Genomic DNA, 27,388 nt, shown 5'->3' on the forward strand with positions numbered 1-27,388 from the left:
ATCAAGCTTGTGCCAGAGCCGTGGACTTCAAGATCTGAGATGGTCACTACAGAGCTGAAACTCAAAGGGAAGTCATCAGGAAGACATTTGCTGATGATCTTGCCCATCGTTACCAGTGACGCATAAACACACTCTCCCACTTCATCAGGTGAAATTTTTGTCTATTTTTGTCTCCTTTCCCAATTAATACCCTTCTATCCATAATTCAGCTCTACTTTGAGGTTCATCAGAATCATCTCCCTAGACAATTCAGGTTCACTTGTTAGAAGCCAGGAGCAGGAAACCTATAAATAAAGGAGGCTGGGTATTAAATCATTTGCTTGATTTCGAAAGAAAGGAGCGGCGGCCTCTTGGAGCATGTAGATTCTCCTGACTCCATGCAGCTGGAGAGATGACTATCTTCATTGTTAACTGGATGATAAGAAATATGGAAGAAGAACAAAGAGATGACTATCTTCTTATAGACTGTGTTCGTGATCTATGGGAAGAGATAAATAAATCCTGTGCAGAGTCTCATAGTGACTTCCGCGTGTTTGACCTACGGGAACAGGAAAGGACACTAAAGCAAGGCAGTATGTCCATATCCTCATATTCAGCAAAGCTCAAGGCTATTTGGAGGGAATTAGATCTTCTTTGGCCCACTGGTGACAAGAATTCACCATCCTATCTCCGAGAAGTAAAGTTCAGGACACTCACTTTTCTGATGGGTCTAAATCCCGAATATGAAAATTTACGGAGTCAACTATTACACCGAGAAAGATTTTCGACACTAGCAGAAGCCATCTCTGAACTACAAGAAGCAGAACGTCGGAGAAAATTGACCATCAAAGATGAAGAATCCACTACCCCTGCCTCTGTGGCTCACCTAGCTAAAAAGGGTGAGCCACGGAATAATTCAAGCTCCACGGCACCTCCTCCACCGACTCCTAAAGCAACTCCAAAGGAAGGTAATCCACCAGAAATGCTTGTTTGTGGCTATTGCATTAAGGAAGGCCACTTGAAAAAGGATTGCAGGAAGTTGGCCTGGAAGGAGGAGTAGATCCGAAAAGGTCTCTGGGTTCCCAGAGACCAGAAAAAGGCATATATTGCAAATGAAGGGGGAGATCCCTCCACTAAGAAGAACAATGATGGAGGCGACATTCAAAAACTCATTCAATCTGAGATGAATAAAATTCTCCAGAAGATAAGCTCAACATCATTGGCCAAATCAGGTGAGCACTTTGCCTTCACTACTTACAATAATATTAGTACTGTAACATCATCGTGGATTTTGGATTTAGGGGCGACAGATCACATGTCACCCCAAAGATCTCTCTTCAAGTCATACGATTTAGTTTCAAGTGATCATAAAGTTTTCACGGCTAATGGTGGAATTATAAAAGTTGAAGGAAAAAAGACCATTTTTTTCAAAGGAGTACTACTAAAGAATGTTTTACACGTACATGAATTAAAAGCAAACTTACTTTCCCTAACAAAGTTAGTTATTGATACTGGTTGGAGATTTACCCTCGACTCCGATTCCTGTTTTTTGTGTATTAAGGACACCGGGAAGAAGATTTCATCTGTTAGACAGGAGGGGGGGCTTCTTCTACTAGACGACCTAGAGAAGGATGATAGCCAAAAAGTGGCCTACAACACCACAAGTAAAGAACGGGTCATCCTCCTGCATCGGAGACTAGGACATCCTTCATTTTCTTTTTTGAAACATGTGTACCCCAACTTGTTTAAGGGGATCATTGTCGACAATCTGATTTGTGAATCTTGCCAATTTGCTAAACACAAAAGAGTCGTTTTTCCTGCTTCAAATCATCGATCTTCCGCTGCATTTGACTGTGTTCATAGTGATGTCTGGGGGCCTTGTTCCACCACTGGTCTCTTCCAGCACAGGTGGTTTATTGTGTTTGTGGATGATTTCACTAGATATACATGGGTATATCTACTGAAATCCAAATCTGAGGTCCCATCCATCATTACTCTTTTTTGCGAGATGATTAGTACTCAGTTTGAAAAAAAGGTTAGAATGTTGAGGACTGATAATGCTAAAGAATATTTCTCCGGAGAAGTAAAAACATATCTTGGAGAGCAGGGAATTGTGCATCAATCCGCGTGTGTGAACACCCCTCAGCAGAATGGTCTCGCTGAGAGGAAAATTGGCCATATTATGTCGGCACCTAGAGCCCTCCTATTTTAGGAAACTGTCCCAAACAATACTGGAGTGAAGCCGTTGCCACAGCTACACACCTTATAAATCGCACTGCATCTAGAACATTGAATTTTTCTGCCCCCATTGATCTTATGTCTTCTGAATTTCCTCGTGTATGTCTAAGGACTAATCTGCCCGCCAAGATATTTGGTTGTATTGTATATGTACATGCTCACCATGCGGGAAAGTTGGATCCCAGACCTCTCAAGTGTTTGTTCCTGGGTTATTCGTCTACTCAAAAGGGGTACCGCTGTTATCACCCCAGCTCAAAGCGACTCTACATTACGGCAGATACTTCTTTTGATGAAGCAAGGATGTTTTATGATTCCGAGAGCCGGCTGGATGGAAATATTGATTCAGCGGTTCCGGAGCTTGGCGACAATGGGAGTTGGGAAACCCCAGTCTCATCTAATATGGGTCAACAGCATCTTGCAGATCAGCTCTTCAGTCCTACTCAGGAGGAGGAACGACCTGATGTCTCAGATGACATTCCAAGCACTGAAGAAACAGCTTATGAGGATATTCCCAGCAATAGTGGCTGGTCAATCGCCGTGAGCAAGGGTGTTCGTGCATGCACACAGACAAAGCGGTATCCAGTTGGCAACTATGTTTCATATACTCAGCTCTCTCCTGAGTATAATAAGATAATTCAAGCACTTGTGACTGTATCCGTTCCTACATCAGTCAAAGAAGCTATGTCGTCCACTGAATGGAAGAGGGCCATGGATGAGGAAATGGAAGCGCTTGAGAGAAACGGTACATGGAAAATGGGTCCTCTCCCAGCTGGAAAAAAGGTTGTCGGCAGCCGATGGGTTTTTACTATTAAGTATCATTCCGACGGCTCAATTGCAAGATACAAGGCTCGCCTAGTTGCTCGCGGGTATACTCAGTCATACGGTATTGATTATAATGAAACCTTTGCCCCTGTTGCCAAGTTAAATACAATTCGAGTCTTAATTGCCTTAGCAGCTTTGTTTGATTGGAAGTTGTATCAATATGATGTCAAGAATGCGTTCTTACATGGCGAGATGGAAGAAGAGGTGTACATGTCACCACCTCCTGGATATTCTTTAAGTAAAATTTGGCCGATGTATGTCATCTCAAGAAGTCCTTATATGGACTCAAGCAGTCCCCTCGTGCCTGGTTTGGAAAATTCTCCAAAACCATGCTTTCTGCGGGATTCTTTCAGAGTGAAGGAGACCATACTCTATTCATCAAGCATAGTTCACAAGGGAAGGTCGCCATTCTTATTGTATACGTCGACGACATTATTATTATGGGAAATGATGTGGATGAAATCCAGAGTCTTGAAGCACATCTCACTAACTCATTTGATATTAAAGCATTCGGCCTCCTTACCTACTTCTTGGGCATTGAGGTGGCCTATTCCAAGACAGGAATTCTCTTGTCACAACATAATACATCCTGGATCTATTGCGAGAAACAGGTAAGTTGGATTGTCGTTCAGCTACTACTCCTGTCGACATCAATGTTAAGTTAAAAACTGCACAACATGACAAAGATGCCCCAGTGAACAAGACATCCTTTCAGCGACTTATTGGACGGTTGTTGTATCTCAACCACACCCGTCCGGATATTGCCTTTGCTGTTAATTCACTGAGTCAGTTTATGAGTGACCCCTGGGAGTCACACCAAAAAGCAGCCGATCGAATCCTTGCTTATCTTAAAGGTTCTATTGGGCAAGGGCTACTGTTTCGAAAAGGAGGAGAACCGAGTGTCGTTCTCTACACCGATTCTGATTATGCTGGCTCGTTTGAGGTCAGTCGGTCCACATCAGGTTATTGCAGCTTTATTGGGGGTAATCTGGTTACATGGCGCAGTAAGAAGCAGAAAGAAGTCTTTCTCTCAAGTGCTGAGGCTGAACTTCGTGCCTTGAAGAAGGGTGTTTGTGAGGGCATGTGGCTCAAAGACCTTTTACAAGATTTACATCTATTTCCCGGGACGGGGATCCATCTTTATTCTGACAGTAAATCGGCCATTGCCATGGCCAAGAATCCCGTCCAACATGAACGGACCAAGCATGCCCGAGTCGCCCGACACTACATCAAGCAAAGCATTGATGATGGGTTTATAGTTCCCCACTACATACCCACTCTAGAACAAGTTGCTGACTTTTTCACCAAAGGTCTCCCCAGTCTGCATTTCCAAACGATGGTGTCCAAGTTGGGCATGTTCAACATCTATACCCAACTTGAGGGGGGGTGTTAGTTCCACCGGCCCATTGGGCCCTTAAGTCACTATGCCTGTTGGACTCCCATGGTTACGAGATGACCGTTGGACACCGACGGTCATCTCCCTTTGTTTAAGAGGCTATAAAAGCCAATGTAATCTCAATTGTATGTATCATCGTTTGTGGTTGTTATGAAATAGATTATAGCTTATTTTTCGATTATCCTCAAAGGACCTTCCACATTCTCAAACTCACATGGAGCATGTAGATTCTCCTGACTCCATGCAGCTGGAGAGGAGTCTATACGACTGCAACTCTCGGCCTCGACTGTCTCTTATTTCACATCATCTCTCACTATTCTCCCTCTAATCTTGCTTTTGACAGAATTCTTGAATGACATTACTACATATGGCATTTCCTTGAAGTTTCATACATGACGACACATGAGACATTTGGCTTATGCAGGTCGGCGCTGGTGTAGTTCGTGGCTGTGTCGTCTCCTTTCTTCTAAGAAGCTCTGCTTGAATATTAAGTGTCTGGTAATTTTTCCTCATTTTTTACCTGTGTTTTTATTGCTTCTTCTCTCCTTTTCATATGCACGTGTATGGATAAATTTGTGTTAATATAGAAGAGATCTATATATGCCAAAGTTATCTATGATCTGCCATCTTTTATATTTGATACTACCAAAGTGCTCATGATTTTGCATTTCTTCTTTTTGTATATTTTTACAGTGCATAAAAGTGATGTCCGATCTATTGATAATTGTTTCAAAGGCCGAGAGGCAGGAAGCCAGGATTAAGGCACAACAGGAATATACTCGTGTTGGCAACGTAGGTGTTGTCAGGTAACTGTCTATACACAATTTATTTGGCTTCTTGTTTTTTTGTACAATTTTATATTTCAGTCTTCAATAGTGAAAATTATTACTTTTCTTATATGAATGCTAACCTTTGAATTTTCCTTGATATATTTTTAGAAAATTTTTATTAGAATTGGCAATGTCAAAGTCATTGAACTATGCTGACATTGGTAACTAATGGTTGTAGGCAATGACGTTGATGTCAATGGTTGTATCTAGTGGTTGGTGACAATGACATTGATAACTAATGGTTGGTGACTCTTTACCCCCATTTCTTACATCGTAAAAAGTTATGATTGAGTTGTCATTGTGCTTACCTTGAATATATGTCTTTATGAAGGAAATTTTTCAGTTTTTATAAGGCCAGTTCTTGTGTCCTATTGATTCTGGTATTAATGGTGATGATATTCTTCATGGGTTTTAATGTGAATCATTTTTTACTTTCCTTCGAAGATAAATTTATGAATGAATAATTAGTTTTTAAATTTAAATGACTTATCTTTTGAGTTTGACTAAAGGAGATCTTCCACCTATTCTCTATGACACAATGGCCAATGGAAACTCCAATTGGCAACGGGTGGCTAATGCGTTGACTTGGCATTAGAGTCCTCGGAGGAGGATGTTCGAGAGACCCCTATACCAGTGGTCGGGCCATCACGTCCTAAACGTAAAGGGAAGGCTGAAATATTGCGATACTTCACAGAGGTTGGGTCAGGCGTATGGGCGTGCCTATTAAGTCACGACCTAAAAGTCGACCCATTGCGGAATAGGTTGAAGCGGTGAAAAGACGGGCCTACAAATATTTTCTGGAGGCACTTGGTGTTCAGTCATAGCAGACTATACCACGAGGTGAAGGGCACTAATCTCAATCAACATACAATGACTAAGGCGTATGGGCAGAGTGGTGCCGTCAAGAATACGCGGGAGAAGACAAAGGAGTTCATAGTGTAGTTTGTTTGCCTCACAGACTCCCCATGGTCCATAGTGGACAACGTGGGGTTCAAGATCATGTGGAAGTATGTCGTAGAGATGACAGTTGACCTGCCAGGTTCGAACGCAATAAAGGATGCGACGCGTAAGCTATATGGGACCATGAAGGGGAAGCTCGTGGAATTATTGGCAAATGTCCCCAGGGTCTCCCTGACGATTGATGTGTGGACCGCCGAGAATTTGTGTGGTCTTCTTGGCATCACGGTTCATTGGGTGAACAACCGATGGGAAATATGCGAACGTGTACTTGCCATACACGAGCTAGTGGGTAAACACAATGGTGAAATTATCAACGCAGTAGTGATCCAAGCATTGGAAGACTTTGGGTTGAAGACGAAGGTCAACGACATCATCCAGTCTGGCTTCATTTTATGTCGTACTACCTTCAAGTAACGGGCAGATGATAGCATTGCTCGCAAAGGAACTTCAAGCCGATTAATGACTGTTTCACAGAGGACCGACAAGTCCCCTGTGATGCCCACGTGTTGAACATCATCGTCCAGGGTGCGTTGCAGTCATTACATATATTGATGACCACACTTCCTCCTAGGACTATTGACAACAGCGTAGCAGACGCAGCATATGCACTGGATTACGATGCCGATACAAATGATTTGGGCACCATGCGAGAGGTTGCGGTAAATCATGTACAAATGGTCAATCATGACAGTGGCCTCATCCTGGGGGACGCAATTTCCCATCTTCAACAATTAGTGGCAAGCATCCGAGCATCGACACGAGGATAACAATATGTAAAGACGTGCAATAATATGCAGAAGAATCACAACCAACTTCCATTAGACTGCCCAACGCGGTGGAACAGTATGCATGACATGTTGCATGACGCATTGGAGAAGCGAGAAATTGTATATTTTATGGCCTTACAAATCATGTCGGTGACAGATAAGGATATGAGAATCTCATGTGAAGAGTGAGAAATGTTGGCATACTTCTACGACTTTCTAGGGCCTTTTTATAGAATGACAAAATATGTTAGTGGCTCGAAGATTGTGAGAGTCATGGAAGTGACCGCATCTTGAAGGCGTTGATGCGATATATCGACACAATCTTGCTGATGTTTGATATGTCTACAATATTCACATCAGGAAGAAGGATGACCGCTGCTCAAATTGCGTCCATCCGTAAAGCTTGTGAGAGCATGAAGTCGAAGATGTTGAAGTATAAGAAGATGATTTTGACAGACCGTGCGACGACAACAGCTGCAATTCTTAACCCTTTCAACAAGGGAGCATCACTCGAACCTAGTGGCATTCAGGATGCATTGGCATTTGTACGCCGACTTATGCCCCAACATGGTGAGCAAGATGTAATTTGTAGTGACCCCGAGGATGACGACTGGCTCGTAGAACTTATTGATTGCGTAGCGCCAGCTAGGGAGAAGGATCGAAGAGTACCAACTCCAGTCAAGGAATTGGAGGCGTATCTACAGTCAATGGAGAGAAAGGACAACCAGACAGCGTCGGGATGGTGGGCACGCATAGGCGCACGAACCTACCCGTGACTTTCTACCCTTGCGCAAGAGTTTCTCTCAGTATGTGCAACCAGTGCCCCAGCATAACATTTATTCTCTACGGGACGTGCAGTCATCACTTTCAAGCGGGCACGTCTTAAAGCTGAAACCATCGAGCTCCTGGTCACAGTCAAGTGTTGGTTACGTTCCGAGAATGCTCAGCTGTGCGATGGGAGAGGGCAAATGGTTTTTCTGACGACGAAGACTAGTGTAAGTCATTACTCTTACTTCTATCGATCCAATCTTCTAATGTAATTTTACTGGTTAATTTTTTTGCAGCAGCGACGATCTTGGTTGGGAAAATTGTCTCTTCCTTTCTTCTTCCCCGACCGAGGTTCCCGAGTGCAGGTACATTTTTTGGAGACTCGCATATTGTTTTATTGTCGACAGTTTTTGTCTGAACATGAGGTAAGGTTTTATTGTATGTTCATCTGAAGAACAAAAGGGATTAATTGTCATTCCGCCTGCTAGACTTGCCTCTCCCACGAATGCCCCTTTCCTTCTAATCTTTGGGTTGTATGTAACTTTTCTCTTCCATTTTAGGATTTACGTAGATTAGTATTGGCGCCTTGCAACTGATATGGGCATTTATGAAACTTCTGGAGTGATAAGGATAATTTTATGTTATTTGTCAATTTATACTCATCAAATGAGAGCACATATCATATATGAGAAATTTAAGGTTTCTTGGTTTTCCCTATTCTCATATGAGAGCACAAACAATATATACATACCCTGGATAAAATTATAAACCAATGAGTTCACCGTCTAGTTTTGGATCTGCATTTATAGCAGTGCTGCACATATCATTTTATTTCTCAGTAATTTAGGGTTATATCATTCAACTGATTAGCTGTATATTACCCCAGATCAGCGGGACATGTGATTTTGGAATGGTTTAAGTGCATCAAATTAAGTATTCATAGTGAGTTTAGAACCAACTGTTCATTATCTAATTTTTATTTCTGTTCTAAATAGACAAAGGCCTGAAGTAATGAAGAGGATGAGGCTACAACAAGGTCACCGGCAAGGATCTTCTAAAGAGGATACCACTCCATCCCTTCAACAACAAAGCCTTGCCCAGACTGCTGTGTAGAAGCATTTGATTAATGTCACCAGTGAGTTCTTTTATTGTGCTGTGTAGAAGCATTTTTTTTACTGTCGCCAAACAGTTGTGTACAAGCATTTTTTTGCATTTCTCCAAAAAATGGATGGTACATTTGTGAGCTCGTTAACAGTGTTACTGCAATTTTATTACTTTATTTTTTCATTTATTTTCTTCGTGTCCCAATTTGATTATCATAATTACTACCCTATTTCTTGATATTGATTCAGCTATGTTTTTCTTTAATTATTGAGAATTTTATTAATAAATATTTAAACAGGTTTCATAATGATTTTGTCACGAACTGAAGTTATAGGGACGTTGCCCATGCATTTTTTCCATATTAAACCAAACGTCAGTAAATACTACATTTTTCCAACAGTATTTTAATTTATTAAATTATTATATTCATAATTTCCATTATTAAATTGTAACTATAAAAATTTTAATGTGTAGACAAATTATTCAATTCTTATAAAGACTGCGGCAATAAATCCTTAATTTCTCCGTCAATAAATTAATTACTAAAATAATTTCTCCGTCAATCAAATAAATGTCTTAACTTTTCTGTCAACAAATTAATTATTACATTCAAAGTTTCACATTCAGACAATTAATTATTAATTTTTTTTCAAGAAAAAACTCACTAAGTGTTAAATTTTCAATCAAGAACTTAATTATTAAATTATTTATATTCCCAATTTTACAGCATTACTTTGATTATCACAACATATTAAACCATAAGTCACAAAATTCTTCATTTTTCCATCAATATATTAATTTATCAAATCATCTTCATAATTCTCATTATTGAAATGTAATTATGAATTTTTTATCCCTAAACAATTCTTCGGTTCTATTAAAGAATGCGTCACTAAATCCTTATTTTTAAAAAATTTAATACACATTTCCCCTGCAAAAAGATAATTATTGAAATGTATTCAATAAAACAATAAAATTTACACCCTTTTCTGTCCATAAATTCATTAGAAAAATGCATTAAATTCCGTCAAGGACGTCACCCATGACGGACCTTTCGTCACGTCACGCGTCTGGGCTATCCCATCACCGTCACGTCACCGTCACGCACAGCCCGTCACGCATCACTGTCCCCGTCATGCCCCATGCATTTCGTCACAGTCACCATCACCTCATCCGTCATGTGACTGTCTCAGTGATGTGTGACGTGACAGATGATGTTTGACGATCCCTAGGCAAGAGAAAAATAGAAAGAGAGAGAGAGAGAGACAGAGACAGAGAGAACGGACAAGAGAGAAACAGAGGGAGAGATAGAGAGAGAGAGCTCTTTTTCTTTTCTCAAATTATGCTATTTTATATTTCCATGGCAGACCAAAAGTTGAATGCCAAGTCCAGTTATTATTTATCAAATTTATATAATCATGATTTAGTTAATGATCCTTAATTTACATAACTATTAAAAACTAAATGACCGAAATACCCTTTCAAACTAAGATTATTTTTCTTCACGACATCTCACTGGTCATCTATGATGCGGAATGAATATAAATCTTATTGGCGCTATCTTAATAAACACGAATATAAGTACTAATTCAATTCACTCAAATCCGGATGAAGTTAATATATCATCCATTGTTTTCCCACTATGGTCGCATATATTTCATTGACCAAAATCGACCAAGGTTTTAACTAAGGTTTTGACTAGTCTAGACGACTTGGGCAATAAAACCAAATAATGAAGATTCATCAAAATCATCATTCCAAGTATCCAAAGTCAATATCACGAATTTATTTTTCAAAAACACCACATAAATTCAAATCAACTAATGTTACAAGAAAGAGATCCTACACAAATATATCAGGTAAGTGGTCATACAACATGTAGTATCATCTCAAAATATTCACCCCACTATAATATTTGAACCAATCATACATAAAGAAAGGGAAGTATGAACATTTTCCCCTTCTTAGGACAGTATACTAGTACACGAATTTAATTTACATAACATTCCCACATAAAAGTTTGACCGGTCTAAGCTATGGAATATAAACGATGTGAGATTAAATTAGGAGTCCACAAAACTGAATTATCAACTCTTCTACTTTAAATTCAAATTCGAGATGTCATAAACCGTGTTGCATTCAAGTAGGAGACTACCAAATTGCATTTTCAACTCAAAATCGAGATGCCATGAACAGTGTCACATTCAAGTCGGAGACTACAAAAACTGCATTTTCAACCCATATATTTTCAACTCAAAATCGAGACGTCATGAACAGTGTGACATTCAAGTAGGAGACTACAAAACTGCATTTTCAGCTCATATATTTTCTAAATTAAACCACATTCTTCCCGCGAAACGACACATTCCTAAATGATTTCCGTGCTTCATTGACAAAAAACTAAAAAATCGGGCAATGATCATCTAATTTTCAGAAATCACGAGAACCTCATTTATTAGTCACGATATAGAACGCACTAATCAGAATCACAAACCTGCGTTTCACAGCCGCGAAGACGGAAAACAAACGATCTCGGCAAGCGGCAGCTCGTCGATCACGCCGCTCTTTGCACTTTCAGAAAGATCAACGTCTCCTCGAAGCGTTCTAGCGACGCGATCAATGATAGACTACAAAACTGCATTTTTAACTCATATATTTTTCTAAATTAAACTACATTTCTTCCGCGAAATGGAACATCCCTAGGTGATTTTCTGTGCAGAATCGGGCTATGATCATCTTATTTCCAGAAATCACGAGAATCTCATTCAACAGTCACAGTATAGAACGCACTAATCAGGATCACAAACCTCCGCTTCACAGCCGCGAAGACGGAAAACAATCGATCTCAGCAAGCAGCAGCTCGTCGATCACGCCGCTCTTCGCACTTTCAGAGAGATCGTCGTCTCCTCGCAGCGATCCAGCGACGCGATCAACGATCGCGTGAGGATCCTCCGATCCGCCGAAGGCCGCGGAGAAAGTTCGATCGCACTCGGAGATGGCGACGACGGCGACTCGCCAGCCGGCGAAGGCCGCGGCGAACGCCTCCGCCTTGGATAGCAGACCGCGACGCCGCTTCGAGAAACAGACTCGACGAGCTGCGAGGTCGTCCACCCTTCGCAGAGGGCAAGCTCGTCGTCTTCTTCCTCGCGACGCCATCGTTTCTTCTCTTCTGTCGCCTCCTCAAGCGCAGGTCTATTTATAGTGTCTGTTAATCTGCCTCCTCGATTACAGTTCATGGACGCGGACGGGACGGATTTTCGTCACGTTCGCGAGATTGGACGAAATCCGTCCCGTCCAGAGGTCTCTGACGATGGAAGGGAAAGGAGGTCCCGTCCCGTTCGAAGGTCTCCGAGGCCTTCTCGGTTACAGTCTAGAGGTCACTTGGCATCACTTAATTAATTCCTTGACATTTTGCATTATAATCCATTCTTTTTTTGCACTTGAACGGATGCCACCCAAAAGTAATTGTACGTATGTCCCTCTGCTTACTCTCTCCATATCTCCCTATAAAACTTAGAAAAAGTATATTAAAATTTTAAAATTCCAATTAAAATTGTTGGACGAAGATTGTCGTCTAGGAGGAAGGATAAGGGAAGAGTGGGGGCGACCAAAAAAATCAGACCAGGTAATATTGTTTGGGAGTTGTTTTCTCGTTTTACTTGGTCTCGCCCAAAATCAGAAGGAAGAAGGGACGTATGAGGAAGATCGAGAAGAAGAAGGGAGAACACGCCGTTTCAAGAAATTCTGCGGATTCAAGTGCGATTGCTTCTGGATCGACGTTGTGAATCCATCCAGGCAGAAAATTTCGCCTCCAGCACTGCCTTGAATCACTTGAATCTGTCGCCATTCGTAGACCGCCCTTTGCACCTTCAGTCGCCGGCTCCCGCGGATTCAGGCCAGCACGACCGCCCAATGACGAGCGATCATAAATTGATTGATCACCGCCAGTGGATCACGCACATATTTCCGTCCCCCCCCCTTCTGACGCGCTCGCTCAGCCACTCCAGAACTGGATTCATCGTGACATCTTCTAACGGCCGCTTCAGTTGTTCAAGAAGACGGACGGATCTGATCTCGGCGTCGCACACAAACATCCGGTTGAGAGAAAACATCCGGCGTTGCTCGCGTCTGCCATTGGACTTCGTCACCTCTCCCGCTCAAGCTAAAGCTTCGCCTCACGCCACTCCTCAGACCCCTCCTTCAACCTGATTGCTCCTGTGCTACACCAGTCGAGCCGCGGTTAACTCTCCAGCTCCTCTCCATCACTCTCGCTCCAACTGTCGCAACCTTCAACGACTCTCCCACTGCATGACCAGCCGGGTCGACGACGACGAGGTATGTCGTCCTCTCCCGTCGCTCGTTTAATTATCTCTTGCAGTATCGATTTGATTTGACTCCACCGCGCTCGGGCTAGGTAGGTCAGAGAGGTTTTGAGAGAAAACTACGATATTTGAGTGTCTTATTAGTATGGATGAGTTCGTCCATCACGTGCGAGCCCTACGGATAGATTACGTTTGACCGTAGACGCCTTTGTCGCTCTGACGAGGGTCAAGAGACCACCGTCGCCGTCACCCGGCAACCCCGTCCCAGCTTGGAGCTCGACGCCTCCCTCGAGTCGAAGCCGGCACGTACGACACGTAGGACGCATCTCATCGCGTTGTAGTTACATAACCCGTCAGGGTTTCATTCGTCGAACGACGACACCGTCGACGTTCGATAGCATTATCATTTATCGGGACCGAGCCATCATACTCGGTGCCAACCAGTCCACGTCACCAACGACGTCCGACATCACTATGATAATATGAATAATAACCGTTGGATCATGTCTATGTGTATCCCTAACTATGACAATCCTATACGAGTGTATTCCTATCTATGTTTAATCTGCCATTTAATCCGATATAAGGGCTACGTGTTCAAATTTTACTAGATACTCTTTATTAATATTCCTATTGGTCTACATCAGCTCTTTACTGTCTTCAGACGAGTTGCTGACTCCTGTTCACTTTCTGGCCCTCCCATGATCAGTTAGCAGCTGGCCCTAAGAGGAGGGGAGAGAGAGAGAGAAAGAGGGAGATAGTAAGTCTGGAAGAGAGGAGACATACAGTGAGGAAGTTAGAGAGGGATAGAGTGGAAGATTTAAAGGATAGGGAGTCAGAGAGAGAGAGAGAGGTAGAGTGGGAGGTAGGGTTCGCCCGTCTCGATACCGGTACCGGATGCCAGATATCGGTATCGAATATCTGTTGCTACAGTGCCGATATCCGATACTGATATCTGTCTCGATGTTGGCATCCGTCTTCGTCTCAACGGGGCAGATGACGATATCGGATATCGGATGCGGATATCGAAAACCGATATCCGCATTGAATTATAATAAAAATAATTTTACTTATTAGATATCCCGCATTTTGCATAGATAACGCGGGCACGGGTGAACCAGAAGCGATTTCTATTTGGTCATACATCTGAACTATTATATACAGTTGCGGATTTTTAATTTTTTCCATATGGGATAGAAGGATTTGGGTTTTGTGTTAAACTTGGAATCCCTTTATCCCATATGGAAAGATATAGAAATTTTTATTTCTATTTATTGGACGGTGTACTCATTAATTAAACAATATATAGAACACTCTTAATATAGCAATAATAGATATAAATATTATTTTAATATTAAATAATTTATCAGCCTCATTTAATTTATACAGAGAAAATTTTCTAATATCTTCCATGTGGGATAACGGGATTCAGAGTTTACATTAACTTTGAATACTGTTATCCCATATGGAAGAAAAACAAAATTGCACACTATATATTAATGGGCATTGATCATAAATCGAAAACCATACAGTGCGTTTAAAACTAACAGGTAGAATGTGAAATATAGTTTATTTTTATCGGTCGATACCGGATCCGATATCCGGATACCAGTTCAAATATCCGGATATCGAAAATCGATATCCAGCATCCGGTATCCGTCTCCGAAATCCGGATATCGGAAAGCAGATATCCGTTATCCGATTCCCTATTCGTCCTCACCACCCTGATATCCGATACCGATATCCGTCTAACCCCTTCTAGATTGATATCGACCGATATCCGATATCCGACACCGTCCCATTTTTTCCCGGATATCGGATATCGGTTGTCCAATACCGGATGACGGACGGATATCGGTTGGGCGAACACTAGTGGGATGCCAAAAGAAGGAGAGGGAGTATGAGAGAGAGAGAGAGGGAGTTTGAGAAGGGTAGAGTGAGAGACCAAAAGATGAGAGGGAGTCTGAGAGAGAGAGAGAGCAAGGGAGAGAGCGAGCACGAGCGAGGGAGAACAAGAGAGAGAGAGAGAGAGAGAGAGAGAGATAGAGAGATAGAAATAATGAGAAAGAGGGAGACAAAGAGAGGGAGAACAAGAGATAGAGAGAAGCAGACAGATAGAGAGACGGAGAACAAGAGAGAGAGGGGGAGCATGAGAGAGGGAGACAGATAGAGAGAGGAAGATCAAGATCTAAAGAGGGCAAACGAGAGAATAGAGAGAGGAAGAACAAGAGAGAGAAAGAGGGACCACGAGAGAGGGAGACAGATAGAGAGAGGAAGATCAAGAGAGATAGAGGGAGCACGAGAGAGGGAGAGATAGAGAGAGGAATAACAAGAGAGAGAGAGAGGGAGAAAGAGAGAGAGAGAGGGAGCACGAGAGAGGGAGAGATAGAGAGAGGAATAACAAAAGAGATAGAGAGGGAGCATGAGAGAGGGAGAACAAAAGAGAGGGAGAGGGAGAGAGAGAGAGAGAACGAGAGAAATAGAGAGAGAGAGGGAGCACGAGAGAGATAGAGAGAAAGGAAGCACAAGAGAGGGAGAACAAGAGAGAGAGGCAGCATGAGAGAGGGAGAACAAGAGTGACAGAGAAAGAGATAGCATGAGAAAGGGACACAGATAGAGAGAGGAAGAACAAAAGAGGGAGAGGGAGCACGAGAGAGGGAGAACAATAGAGAGATGGAGCACGATATGGGGAGAATGAGAGAGAGAGGGAGCACGAGAGAGGGAGAACAAGAGAGAGAATGAGCATGAGAGAGAGAGAGATAGCACGAGAGAAGGATACAGATAGAGAGAGGGAGAACAAGAGAGAGAGAAGGAGCATGAGAGAGGGATAAAAAAGAGAGAGAAGGAGCATGAGAGAGGGAGATTAAGAGAGAGAGAGAGATAGCGTGAGAGAAGGATACATATAGAGAGAGGGAGAACAAGTGAGAGAGAGTGAGGGAGACTAATAGAGAGGGAGATCGCAAGAGATGCAGAGGGAGTTAGAGAGAGAAAAAATGGGAAGCGAAGAGAGAGAAATATTTTAATATTAAAAGCAGTCAATTAAAATATTTAATTATGGATATGTCATTTCATCGCTTGTGATGGGGATGCCTTTGGTGATGGGATGACATCTCAAGGGACGATGACAAAAATGTGACAAAAGTTTTGAAAATAATGGGACACGTAACAGGCATCAAGATGCGTCAAACTATTGTCCGTCACCGCTTGTCATCCATCCCATCACGTTGGAACTGTCACATTCCATACGTGATGTTCCCTCAGTGGACGAATGTATTAAATTTATACTTTATGAATTTTTCTCCTAAAAATGTTGAAGCCACAAATCAGATTGCCTATTATTTTCCATTCTCAAAGTCAAACATAATCGGGATGCCAGGGGCACGCTGGTCCCTCAATTGGGGTGATGGTTCATAGACGTTGTGATTTTGGACTGTGTCTAGTCCGGCTTAAAAAATGGGCGTGGGACGAAACAAAAACAATCCCCATCCCGGATGATAGTGCACAATAAGGCTAATCAATACTCACAGGAAACCCAGAAAATGGGATGTAGGATGGGGACAAAAACGTCATTTTTTGGACTATAATTATCAATAGAACTAATTAGTCGTCCAATTTGACATCTGGACGAATATGGAAGAAAACTGCATATAGTGATGTCGAACGTCGTCGGGGACGTCGTCCTATAGACACCGAATATGATGGTTCAGTGCCGATAAGGGATGATGGTATCAGACTACGGCAGTGACGTCGTCCTGTAGACACTGAATATGATGGTTCGGTGCTGATAAGGGATGATGGTATCAGACTAAGGCAGTGACGTGATCCAATGGATCGAAACCCTAAGGGGTCGATGTAACTGCGATGCAAATGAATGTCTTACGTATCGTACGTGCAGGCTCCGACTCAAGGGAGGCGCCGATCTCAAAGCTTGGACGGGTCGCTGGGTGACGGTGATGGTGGCCTCTCGAAGCTCGTCAGAGTGACGAAGGCGTCTACGACCGAACGGAATCTATCCGTAGGGCTCGCACGTAACGGACATACTCGTTCGTACCGGTAAGACATTCAGTTGACCGTAGTTCTTTCAATTCTTCCTCTCTCGCCTACCTAACCCGAGCGCAGTGTTGTCAAGACGAGGATATACTGCAAGAGGTAAATAAACGAGCCACGGGAGAGGATGGCGTACCTCGTCGGCGGTGGCTTGAAGTGCAGTGTCGTCGACGGTCAGTGGCGATTCAGAACGGGTGGGGCGGAGAGTTGCCGGAGAGATCACGGCGGCTCGACAAGCGAAGTAGCGCTAGAACTATTCGTACAGGTCGGCGGAAGACTCATTGATGATGTCCTGCGCTCGGGGTGAAGACCTCCTCGGGGCAATGAGGAATGGCGTCCCGGGGCGTCGTTCGTCGAGGCGTCGCGGGTCAGCGACGATCGACGGGGGTGCAGGGCACGGTGGAGGTCCGGTGGTGATACCCAGTGAGGTGGCGGCGTTTGACGTCGATGGTAGCAGCCGCCCAAGCGGCTGCGCCTGCTCCGGTGGCTGCGGCGGCGCCCGACGCCTGCGGTCAGCTACCGTGCCCCGTTCTGTTCCGCCCATTCTCTCTCCTCTCTTCTCCTCCTTTTTTTTCTTCATTTTCTATCTTTTTTTGTATTTTTTAAGGTGAGACCAAAGATAGACTAAAATCAAATCTTCGCTTCCTTGGTCTGATTTTTTTAGGACGCCCCCCTCTTCCTTTATATAGGGGAGAGGTTTGGGCTACCTAAATGGATCAACAAAAAGGGAAGACGGTTCCATTCGGGGGGCCCTTATATAATGGGCCCCCCCATGACACATAGAAGGGGAAAATAAAATAAAAAGAAAGAAAAGGGGAAGGGGAAGGTCCCTTCCCCCGACGATGAAAACGCGGACACGGGTCGCATCACAGTGCAACGAAAACAAGATGATGGAGAAGAAAACACGAGACAGAACTAAGAAAAACAACGAAAATCAAAACGAGATTATCGGGCATCTCTTTACCCTGCTTTCGATGACGGCGGTCGGCGGCATGGACGATGTCATTGGCAATCCTTGATCGCATGCGCCATCATATATGGTTGGACATTTAGGACGAGGACCGGGTTGACCTAACCAAACTGGGACCGGTTGGTTAGACGTGTTTAGGTCCACGTGACAAACTGCACCCGAACCGGAAGTAAATAAATAAATATTTAAATAATATTCGTTGTAAAATTCTAAAAATATAAAATCCAACTCGACAGAGAGGTTTCTATTGAGCTCAGCGTACATGCCTTATACTTGACCATCTGTTGGCACCCACTCGATGCAGTTGATATTTAACATCAATATGAACATAAACTTTCTACTTTGACTTTGACTTGTCAACCTAACCAGACCAGGACCAGTTCGAAGTGGACTGGGACCGAACAAGAATGACCAGAAGCAGACCGAAGTTTTGGTAAGGTTTAGATCTGTGCTAAAAACCTGGACTGGACCGAGATCGTCAAACCGTAAGTACAGACAGTGAGACAGATGATGGACCGAGTTACTGTCCCGACCCGTCATCCATATATCAATTCCCGTCATCCACATATCAATTCCCGTCATCCGTCATCGTAGCAACCGTCGTCCCTTCTGGGCTTCTGGCCGCTCTCCCTATTGAGCAGGCCTATTTATACCGTTGCCCTCTCCATCTCTCTCTACTGTTGCCCTTTCTCTCTCTAACATTTGATCTGCGCGAGAGCGGGAAATCTAGTTCAGAGCGCGCTTGAACGAGATTTCTGCTAGTTTCTCTCTGTTCCTCGCTCTAGAAGGAGAGAAGCGCGATGTCGGAGCTTGCAAGTAGCGATGGATTGACCGCGGAAGAGGAACAAGCCAAGGACACGACCGTCATGGATTTCAGCTCTGTCGATCACGTCGCTCCCCCTGGTTGGAAGAAGCAGGTAATTTTCTGCGAAAATTCTGCAGTTAAAACTGTTCCAGGCGCTCAATCTCGTGTTGATTGCTTTTTCTGCAATTTTTGGGCCGTTCTCCGGTGGATCATAGCTTGATGTAGTTCTAGGGTTCCGGAAAAAAAAAGCGTCGTGTTTTCCCATTTCGAGCTCAGTGGATGAGTCGTCGAGGCGTGAAATCTCGAGCAATCTTTGAATGAAGTGCCGCCAAAGCAGTTGTTCAAATGAATCTAGCTTCGCGTCTGGAGATTCAAATGAATTTTACCCCAGTGAATGACAACTGTTAGAAGTTAAAAGTTAAAAGTTTCTTTCAGCAGCTGTCACAAGAGATGGAAGAAGGCGCAGTCTACCTGTTCTGGTGTTCTAATTCCGATCGCTTTATCGACAGTGGCTATTGATTGCTGCAATTATTTTCCTATACGATACAATCACCCCGTTTACTGAAGTAACAAAAATTAATTGCTATTTCTACAATTAATTTTTGTTAATAATGACATGATTGAAAATCTCTGCTGCACGATCTACCAGGCCAAAGGGGGTTTGTATCTGTAGAGCGAATGATCACCTATCCACAAATGAAATTGTCGGGTTTCCCCAAGCAAGAGTAAACGTTTAATTTTCTGGTTTTTCTTGTTGATGCTAATTAACCTTGGGTTGCAGATCATCACAAAGAAGGCAGGGACTCCAGGTTGGAAAGAGGTTGTATTTTTTTCGCCCACGGGGGAAGAAGTGAGGAGCAGGCGGCAATTGGACCAGTTCCTGAAGGCCCATCCTGGCGGCCCATCTCCGTCTGACTTCGACTGGGCAACTGGTTATTTCTACCAATCCTTCTCTTTATGTCCATAGGTGAAGAAGTTGTACTCTTTACTTGCCTAGATATACATATATGTATTATGTTTATATATATGTATGTATATTGGTTCGGCGTCGTTGTTCAGGTTATGAAGTAACTGCAACAACTTGCGGGGGACTTTATACACTAAAAGATTCATTCATTCTGAACCACAAAAATATCTGCGGTCATTGCTGCTCTCAACTTTCTTTGATTTCAAAGTTCTGAACCCAGTGGAGGTGTAGAGGGAAGAGAGGAAATGATTTTGATAAATATTTTGTTGCATTATATTTTCCTATTGTACTAAATTGAGAGTGTAAGTTGAGACAGTGCTTTGGACTGGAGGGGTGTGTAAGTTGGCTGTTTCTGTGTGTTGCAGGTGAGACACCCAGGCGCTCAGCAAGAATTAGTGAAAAAGCCAAGGTGTCGTCCTCAGAGAAGCCAGAGGTTGAGCCTCACAGGAAGAGAGGGCGAAAATCCAGGCCGAAGAAGGCCGACTCCCAGGCCCACTCCGGCGGCGCCGGCGACTCCGCACTGGCAAAGGATGCGGGGAAGGAGCAAGAGATCACTTCCAAGGAGGTGGTCAAGGAAGCCGAAGATAAGCCGGAGACACCGGCACTACTAACAGAGATGGAAGAGACGGCAGCACCGGCGACGGCGGTGATGGCAACACTGCCAATGGAGGCTACGGAGAAGACAACGGAGGACCCAGCGACGCCGCCAGTAAGAGAAGAGAAAGCTAGTCAAGGGCCGGCAGTGTCGCCGGAGAGAGACGAGAAGGTGGACTCGAGAGACCCACCTTCGACACTGAAGCAGGCTGACCCACCTGCCGTTCACTGCTGAGCTATCGCCGGTGCTCACCTGTTTTAATCTCTCTTTCCCCTCTAGTCCAGAGTAAGCTTTCTCCATAGACATCCAAAAGTGACTCATCTTTTAACTCTTCCTTTCAGTCTATATGCTGGAATAGCTGTGGCAGTCTATCTGCTTTTCATAAGTCAATGATATATGTATGACAGGGACAAAGCCACAGAGCAAAAACAAGGGGGGAATCTCAAATAACAACATCAAGATCCTGTCAAATAACAAAAAAAAGGCACTTACCGTGACTTACTGTATGGCGTACTAGGAAGAACTGAAGAACACCGAGAGAGAAAGAAGATTGGAGAGGTTGTGGAGTTAGGTGTGAGCTCACTGCTGGGCGCATTGCACACGCTGGGCGCCGCCGGCGTGGACATCGTCGTCCTCGTCGTAGGCCTCGTGGGCCGCCTGTTGCTTGCGGCGCATCTCTTCTTCGATGTTGACGTCGTGGAGGGTTGTCTCCTCACACTCGTCGAGCTCCATGTCCGACAGCTGGGCGCCCGCCCGCGACGGCAGCACAGCCTCGAGTGCTTTGCACTGGTCCACGCCGAGCGAATCCGGGAACTCCACGGTGAAGTGGATGTACAGCTTCCCCCTCATGAACGGCCTCTGGTACATGGGCATCCCCTCGTCGTTTATCGCCTTGAATTGATCTGCCATTACACCAACACATGATTAACATCAGAAAGAATTCTTCTTCTTCTTCTTCTTCTTCTTCTTCTCCTCCTCTTACCAGGCTTGATGACCTCGCCGGGGCTGCTCTTGATCAGCAGCTGGCGCGCGTCGAGGTGAGTGAGCACGAACTGGAAGCCGCAGAGGGCCTCCGTCAACGACAGCGTGTGCTCCAGGAAGAGATCGTCGCCCTTTCTCTTGAACTTGGGGTGCTCCTTCTGCTGCAGCACGAACACGATGTCGCCCGTGACGCAGTCCGGCTGTGTGGCCAAGCAGAGATATATTCGGCATAAGATTTAGTGTAAGAACATTGGATCCACAATAGGAGATGATGAGTTCATCTCGGGCTAACCGCTTCGTCGGCTTCGCCGGGGAAGGTGATCTTCTGGCCGTTCTGCATACCCTTCTCGACGTGGACCTCGAGGACCTTCTTCTCCTGCACCACTTTCTCGCCCTTGCAGGAGGTGCACCGGTCCTTGTCGTTGATGGTCTCGCCCGTACCCTTGCACTGGTTGCACGGGTGCTGCATCTGCTGGATCATTCCAGGCCCCAATTGCCTAATGGACACCTTAATGCCCGAGCCCTGGCACCCCGGGCACCGCAAAGACGCCCCGGATTTCGATCCTTTTCTATAATTTTTTTAAAATTCTTTTTAAATTTCCATGATAAATAAAACCCAGAAAGAGAAAAAGGGACGATCAAAAACTAACCCTTTGCACTTGGAGCAGATGACGTTACGAGAGAGAGAGAGCTTCTTAGATGTCCCGCTGTAGAGGTCCTCGAGGGAGACCTTGAGCGGATGGATCACGTCTTCGCCTCTCTTCTGTCTTCGTCCCCCTCTGCTGCTGCCTCCTGAAAAATTTGAAGGAAAAGGCAACGAATCAGATCAACTGAGTCTTATTTACAGAGGTTTTGACCCACACACTCAAATTAAATTAGAGATTATGTTCCAGACCTCCAAAGGGGCTTCCGCCGAAGAAGGACTGGAAGATGTCGAAAGGATCGTGTCCGCCACCGCCACCGCCCATTCCTTCTTTAAGCGCATCTTCGCCATACTGATCGTAAATCTCGCGCTTCTCTGGGTCGCTGAGGACTTCATAGGCTTGAGCTAGTTCTTTAAACTGCGGATAAGAACACGACAATATCATGTTAGCTGATGCACATTGATTTGTAAAAAAAAGTACGGTATTGCCCGAGTGAACTCATGTTAAGGAATTGATTTTTTTCGGTTGTTAGCAATTTTTTTCAAAAGGATAAGCAAAACTAATGATTTAATTTCTGCAATCACAAATTCTGTCAATTGACTCTTAAAGTATAAATTGTTCATTGCAGGAACGTCGGCAAACATAGTTGCATCACTACCGACCTAGGCAAAACACAATTACACTCATCATCGCAATTATATTGATAGCTAACCAAATAAGATATTTTTCCTTGATTCATTGACGAATTCCCCAAATAAAGGGCAGAATTAGGATGTCAGTGCACAAAGTTGATCGATATTCTGATGTCCGAGTTAGGAGCGAAGAGGAGAATAAATCAAGACAGTTTCATGTGACGAGTATCATCAGTAGAATCAAACAACAAAGGACACGATCGACAAGAGAAAGTGTATTTCGGCAAAAAGTGGAAAATATAAAACTATATAAAAGGCTGGTATACGCAGAAAATGAAGAATAAAGCTTTAAGGAATCATTTCAGGGCACCCAAAACGTAAGAACGAAATGGAGACACGAATCAGATCTATCATTTACTCGACAAATCAAGAAAACATCGTAAAAGCACCATAATCGTCCATCAAAACACACAACAGCGAGAGACCGAGACGCGGCAAGGCGCCAGTACCTTCTCAGGATCCCCTCCCTTGTCAGGATGGTTCTTGATGGCGGCCTTGCGGTAAGCCCGCTTCAGGTCATCCTGAGAGGAATCTTTAGAGACCCCGAGGATCTCATAATACCGCGAGTTGTCGCTCTTCTTGGGGGCTCTCCCAAACATCTTAGCCGATAACCAACCTTAGCACCGCCCGATCAAGAACACAACAGAAAAAACAAAACACCAGATCTGATCAAGAACGCTCCAACAACGGCCAATCAAACACAGATCCGATCAAGAACGCAGTAGCCGCTGGCAATCAAACACTGATTCTACTCCGATCTGCGGCAGAGCGATCGCTACGGCCCTTCCCCTCTCTCGAAGAACAAGGCAACAGGAAAGAAAAGAAGGGCATCGTCACCCTCAAATCCCCCTCCCGCTTTATATACCTCCATACTTTGTGGGCTTTTACACAAATATCTTGAAAACTATCTTCCGTTAATTAACCACCAGAAAGTTTCTTATATTTATATGCCTACCGTTACGAATGACCAAAACTTGTCTGGTACGTTCACAAATAATGTGCTTTATGGGGGGTAAAAGTTGTTTGAAGTTTCTGTTGAAGTAGAAAGAGAAGTGGGCTACGAGGATGAACGGCTCAGATTATCTCTTGAAAAGGATGCTATGATCGGGACCGTTGGAGGGAAGCGTCTAGAACATTCCGGGCCGCGGTTTTGTGGAGAAAGGGCGGTTTGAGTAATTTTTGTTATTCGGAAAAGGCAAATGACAAATTAATTATTTTTTTATTTTCCGGAATCTGAGAGGGGAATCGATTTCCAGAAAGCGAGTTCAAAGCGGAATCAAATCCTCTGCTAAGCTTTGAATTTTGAAAATCAGAGAGCGTTTGTAAGAGTCGTAGTTGGCTTTTGATCTGAAGTTCTGCGTCAGCTTACATCCAGGTGATAAATCTTTCTTGTTTTTTTCGCTGGAATCGGGTAGAAAATGCATTCTAGTCGATTTTTTCTCGGATTTCTTGCAAAAACGAAGACGGAGTTTCTTTAAAATTTTCGCTAGGGCACTGGATATCATCCATAAGCACCGGTGGATCGATCATCTTTCACGCTATACCATTGCTTCTGAGTTGATGATTTAGTTGTATCGACTGTGGATTCTTCTTTTAATCGGTGCGAGCAGCTTGGAAGTGAAAAATGAGCTGATTCTGATTCCTTTGGCTACGTATTTTTCCTGCTGCTCGAAATGATACCAGAATCTAGCTTCGCAAAATGTTGTCGTTTCAAGTGGCTTTAAATCAAAGTTATATGGTTGCATTTTGGATGAAAGTTTGTCATAGTGGATATGATTATCCTCTGTTGAGTAGTTTGAGGACTAAGAACTTTGATTTGCAGCAAAAATTAAGGCCCTTGGGTTCCGGATAACTAAGCAGATGAAGCCTGAAAAGAGACAAAACAGAGGAAGGAAACTAGAGATAAATCTCGAACAAGCAGTTGTCATCAAGCGGAAGCCTAACAACAAGAAAAAATCTCCGAAAGAGGATCCCAAGAAGCCGAAGAAACCTCCAACTGCATTCTTCTACTTCCTGTAAGCAATTCCCAACCGAGCAGAGGATATCTGATCCTGCAAAGTCTTAAGTTTTGCTTATTTTTTGTGTTTTGGCGATCAATTTCTTTGAGATATTTTCATACTACTTTAGAGTTGCGTAATTTCTGGCGCTTTGAAAACATTTCACGGCTATCCCAAGATGATTGGTAAATTATTATATCAGGGGGAGGGTATTCTATCGCCAATGTACTTGGCTGTGATGTTTCTACTTTATTATTACGATTTAATGCCATCTTCCCAGTATTCTCTCTAGTAAAATGCTATGGAAACCCTGTAAAGTTTTAATTATTAAGTAGATAAAACTGAAAATGAACTCACTGAGATTCTGAACACCACTCACATTCATTGCTAATATAGAATTATATACTTCCAGATGTCTGGCTTGTCTCGCTCCCTTCCCGCACGCCTGGAATATTTATAATCTCAAGAACCTTTCCCACCGTGGGTCGATTTAAAAAAGGAGTCTATTTCTTACGGTAACCATGAAAGAATCTCTTCCAGGTGAGATTAAAAGAAGATGCTTCCTTGGCCGTGTGGAACATGGATGAGCATTATGTCATTCCTACAAGTGATCCGACTGGAAGAAGTGCTATATGAGGACTTCGAGATCAAATATAGAATGTTTCTTTCCATTCCTCGTGAGCCACTTATTTCTCCGAAACAAGAGCTCAAAGTTATTTTCCTCCTTTTTCCCAATAAGTTGACGGCCTTACACCATTGGGATACTTCGAATAAACTTGAGTACATATAGGAGACACCAGTGCTAAAACCTTTTTATCGAGATATCTTCTAAACTGTTAGGTACAGATTTTCAGTTTGACAATGGAGAGTATGTCTCTTGTTCACTCCTGATGCTGAGATGTTTCTGCTGAGTTGGGCCTTTCTCATGCTATTTATCTGTTTCACTTCTTACTCTCTCTCTCTATCTAATCGAATTATGACCAATTGGCCCATTAGCCCTCTTTTCTTTCTCTTTTAGTACTCGTAATTAGACCCTAATAGGTAGAGTTATTCAGTTCTTTTCTTCGGTGAATCTCTCCTCCATCATCTTCTTGGTATCAGAGCAGGTAGCCCACACCTAAGCATCTTCACTCCGAGAGTTTCCTCCATGATGTCTGTATCCCTTCACCTCTTTTTGCTACCTCGTCGCTGCTTTCCCTCCATCTGTCTCCTGCACCATTTTCCCCACGTCTTCCACCTCATCAGTCGTACCGCCGATGCCATCCAATCCATCCTTCCCAAGTTATACATTTTCCCAAGTTTCTGGCTTTGATCGTAGGACTTATAAATTTCAAGTTATACATTAGTCAGATTATTGGATACTCACATATTGAAGTTTTTTGGGGATTTTTGGCGGTTATACCTGTCATCTCATGTTTTCATCTCAGGATTTTAATTTCACGAATTGCTGAACCTGGCTGATGATTTTACTTCTGCCTTGAAGGGAGGACTTCCGGAAGATCTTCAAAGAGCAAAATCCGGATGTTAATTCTATGCGAGATGTACGAAGTCTGCTTCAAGAAGCAGAACCCGGTTTCTAATGTTTTCTTCCCTGTGCGTTCATACGTTTCACATGTATCAGACATGAAGTTATTTCATGCTTACAGATCGGCAAGGCATGTGGAGACAAATGGAGGAGCATGTCATTTGAGGTTAGAACATTAAAAAATGTCGAGAACATGGAAGACCTTAATTGCCTTTAGTTGCCTCATTCAGACTTTGATTTATAATGTCTTTAATATTGATAAATATTAGGAAAAGGTGCCGTACTACGACCGAGCAACTGAGAAGCGGGCCGAGTTTGAAAAGGCAATGTCAGATTATCTTAAACGGAGGGTAATAGGGTGTTACAAATTCTTTTACTTATCCCTTTTAAATACAATATCTTCTGTTCTGGGAACACAACAAAGATGGTATTCAGATGGCTCGAATCCTCAGTGACCTAATTCTCTAACATCGTTCGCACATTTAGGAAAATGGGGATTTGGAGCTGTCTGACTCTGAATAGCCTATGAAAATCGATGGATTGCTGCATCCCTACTCCTTTTCACCGGTCTTCGAGACAAGGCTTCTTTTACGGCTTACATCACGTATGAAGGTACAATGAACCTCTCTCGTCTTTGATTTTAATACATTTTGGCTGACTTATCTGGTCAAGTGAGCGTCGCTGCATAATATTTGGAGCTTGCTGAGCGTGATTTCTTTCTTTTTCTTCCTTGCAGCCGACTGAGTGCCCTTCTCTTCAGTTTTCTTCTGATCTCTCCAGGAGCTGACGTTTGAGTTTAGTACGTTCATGTTCTAATCAATATGTTCACCCCCAGGACCATGTAATGACATTTGTTCTTAAATTACCCATCGTTTCTAAAAGAGTCTTGCATCGGTTCTGAAATATATCTCACCATTCATGAAATAAGAGACGATATTATACTGGTAAAAATTTGTAGCAGAAAGTTCATCCAGTGGTT

At 43.4% G+C, this 27,388-nt stretch overlaps 4 protein-coding genes and 1 long non-coding RNA gene across 5 annotated transcripts; 3 read left to right on the top strand and 2 right to left on the bottom strand.

The window, feature by feature from the left end:
- Positions 1 to 11,571: 11,571 nt before the first annotated feature.
- Positions 11,572 to 12,028, bottom strand: LOC144712006 (uncharacterized). Its single transcript, XM_078586182.1, has one exon. It carries the CDS (start codon positions 12,018 to 12,020, stop codon positions 11,679 to 11,681), a length of 342 nt encoding a protein of 113 aa, XP_078442308.1. The 5' UTR covers positions 12,021 to 12,028; the 3' UTR covers positions 11,572 to 11,678.
- Positions 12,029 to 12,465: 437 nt separating this feature from the next.
- LOC144711851 (uncharacterized) lies at positions 12,466 to 17,878 on the top strand. The gene is made up of 3 exons (XR_013583668.1): positions 12,466 to 13,199; positions 17,082 to 17,239; positions 17,306 to 17,878. It is a non-coding gene; the product is annotated as an uncharacterized LOC144711851 (long non-coding RNA).
- A 990-nt stretch (positions 17,879 to 18,868) lies between these two features.
- Positions 18,869 to 20,955, top strand: LOC144712340 (uncharacterized). Its single transcript, XM_078586585.1, has 3 exons — positions 18,869 to 19,120; positions 19,790 to 19,940; positions 20,341 to 20,955. Exons 1-3 carry the CDS (start codon positions 19,004 to 19,006, stop codon positions 20,802 to 20,804), a joined length of 732 nt encoding a protein of 243 aa, XP_078442711.1. The 5' UTR covers positions 18,869 to 19,003; the 3' UTR covers positions 20,805 to 20,955.
- A 35-nt stretch (positions 20,956 to 20,990) lies between these two features.
- LOC144712339 (dnaJ protein homolog) lies at positions 20,991 to 23,720 on the bottom strand. Its single transcript, XM_078586584.1, has 6 exons — positions 23,337 to 23,720; positions 22,447 to 22,612; positions 22,202 to 22,343; positions 21,844 to 22,120; positions 21,553 to 21,751; positions 20,991 to 21,472 (listed from the first exon to the last, which is right to left on the bottom strand). Exons 1-6 carry the CDS (start codon positions 23,484 to 23,486, stop codon positions 21,150 to 21,152), a joined length of 1,257 nt encoding a protein of 418 aa, XP_078442710.1. The 5' UTR covers positions 23,487 to 23,720; the 3' UTR covers positions 20,991 to 21,149.
- A 374-nt stretch (positions 23,721 to 24,094) lies between these two features.
- LOC144712132 (HMG-box (high mobility group) DNA-binding family protein) lies at positions 24,095 to 27,336 on the top strand. The gene is made up of 7 exons (XM_078586321.1): positions 24,095 to 24,262; positions 24,710 to 24,902; positions 26,368 to 26,425; positions 26,531 to 26,575; positions 26,679 to 26,759; positions 26,896 to 27,021; positions 27,146 to 27,336. Exons 2-6 carry the CDS (start codon positions 24,748 to 24,750, stop codon positions 26,929 to 26,931), a joined length of 375 nt encoding a protein of 124 aa, XP_078442447.1. The 5' UTR covers positions 24,095 to 24,262; positions 24,710 to 24,747; the 3' UTR covers positions 26,932 to 27,021; positions 27,146 to 27,336.
- Positions 27,337 to 27,388: the final 52 nt, after the last annotated feature.

This window comes from Wolffia australiana, chromosome 14 (genome assembly GCF_029677425.1).
Source record: "Wolffia australiana isolate 7733 chromosome 14, ASM2967742v1".
In the NCBI taxonomy this organism is placed as follows: Eukaryota; Viridiplantae; Streptophyta; class Magnoliopsida; order Alismatales; family Araceae; genus Wolffia; species Wolffia australiana.

Bases quoted from the DNA above. Each gene is read 5' to 3' on its own strand.
- LOC144712006 (XM_078586182.1), bottom strand. From the start codon at position 12,020: ATGGCGTCGCGAGGAAGAAGACGACGAGCTTGCCCTCTGCGAAGGGTG.
- LOC144712340 (XM_078586585.1), top strand. From the start codon at position 19,004: ATGTCGGAGCTTGCAAGTAGCGATGGATTGACCGCGGAAGAGGAACAA. The intron at 19,121-19,789 runs GTAATTTTCTGC...CTTGGGTTGCAG, and splicing joins CCCCTGGTTGGAAGAAGCAG to ATCATCACAAAGAAGGCAGG. The intron at 19,941-20,340 runs GTTATTTCTACC...TGTGTGTTGCAG, and splicing joins TGACTTCGACTGGGCAACTG to GTGAGACACCCAGGCGCTCA.
- LOC144712339 (XM_078586584.1), bottom strand. From the start codon at position 23,486: ATGTTTGGGAGAGCCCCCAAGAAGAGCGACAACTCGCGGTATTATGAG. The intron at 22,344-22,446 runs GTCTGGAACATA...CAAATTTTTCAG, and splicing joins CGGCGGAAGCCCCTTTGGAG to GAGGCAGCAGCAGAGGGGGA. The intron at 21,473-21,552 runs GTAAGAGGAGGA...GTGTAATGGCAG, and splicing joins CGGCGAGGTCATCAAGCCTG to ATCAATTCAAGGCGATAAAC.
- LOC144712132 (XM_078586321.1), top strand. From the start codon at position 24,748: ATGAAGCCTGAAAAGAGACAAAACAGAGGAAGGAAACTAGAGATAAAT. The intron at 26,576-26,678 runs GTTAGAACATTA...GATAAATATTAG, and splicing joins GGAGGAGCATGTCATTTGAG to GAAAAGGTGCCGTACTACGA. The intron at 26,760-26,895 runs GTAATAGGGTGT...TCGCACATTTAG, and splicing joins CAGATTATCTTAAACGGAGG to GAAAATGGGGATTTGGAGCT.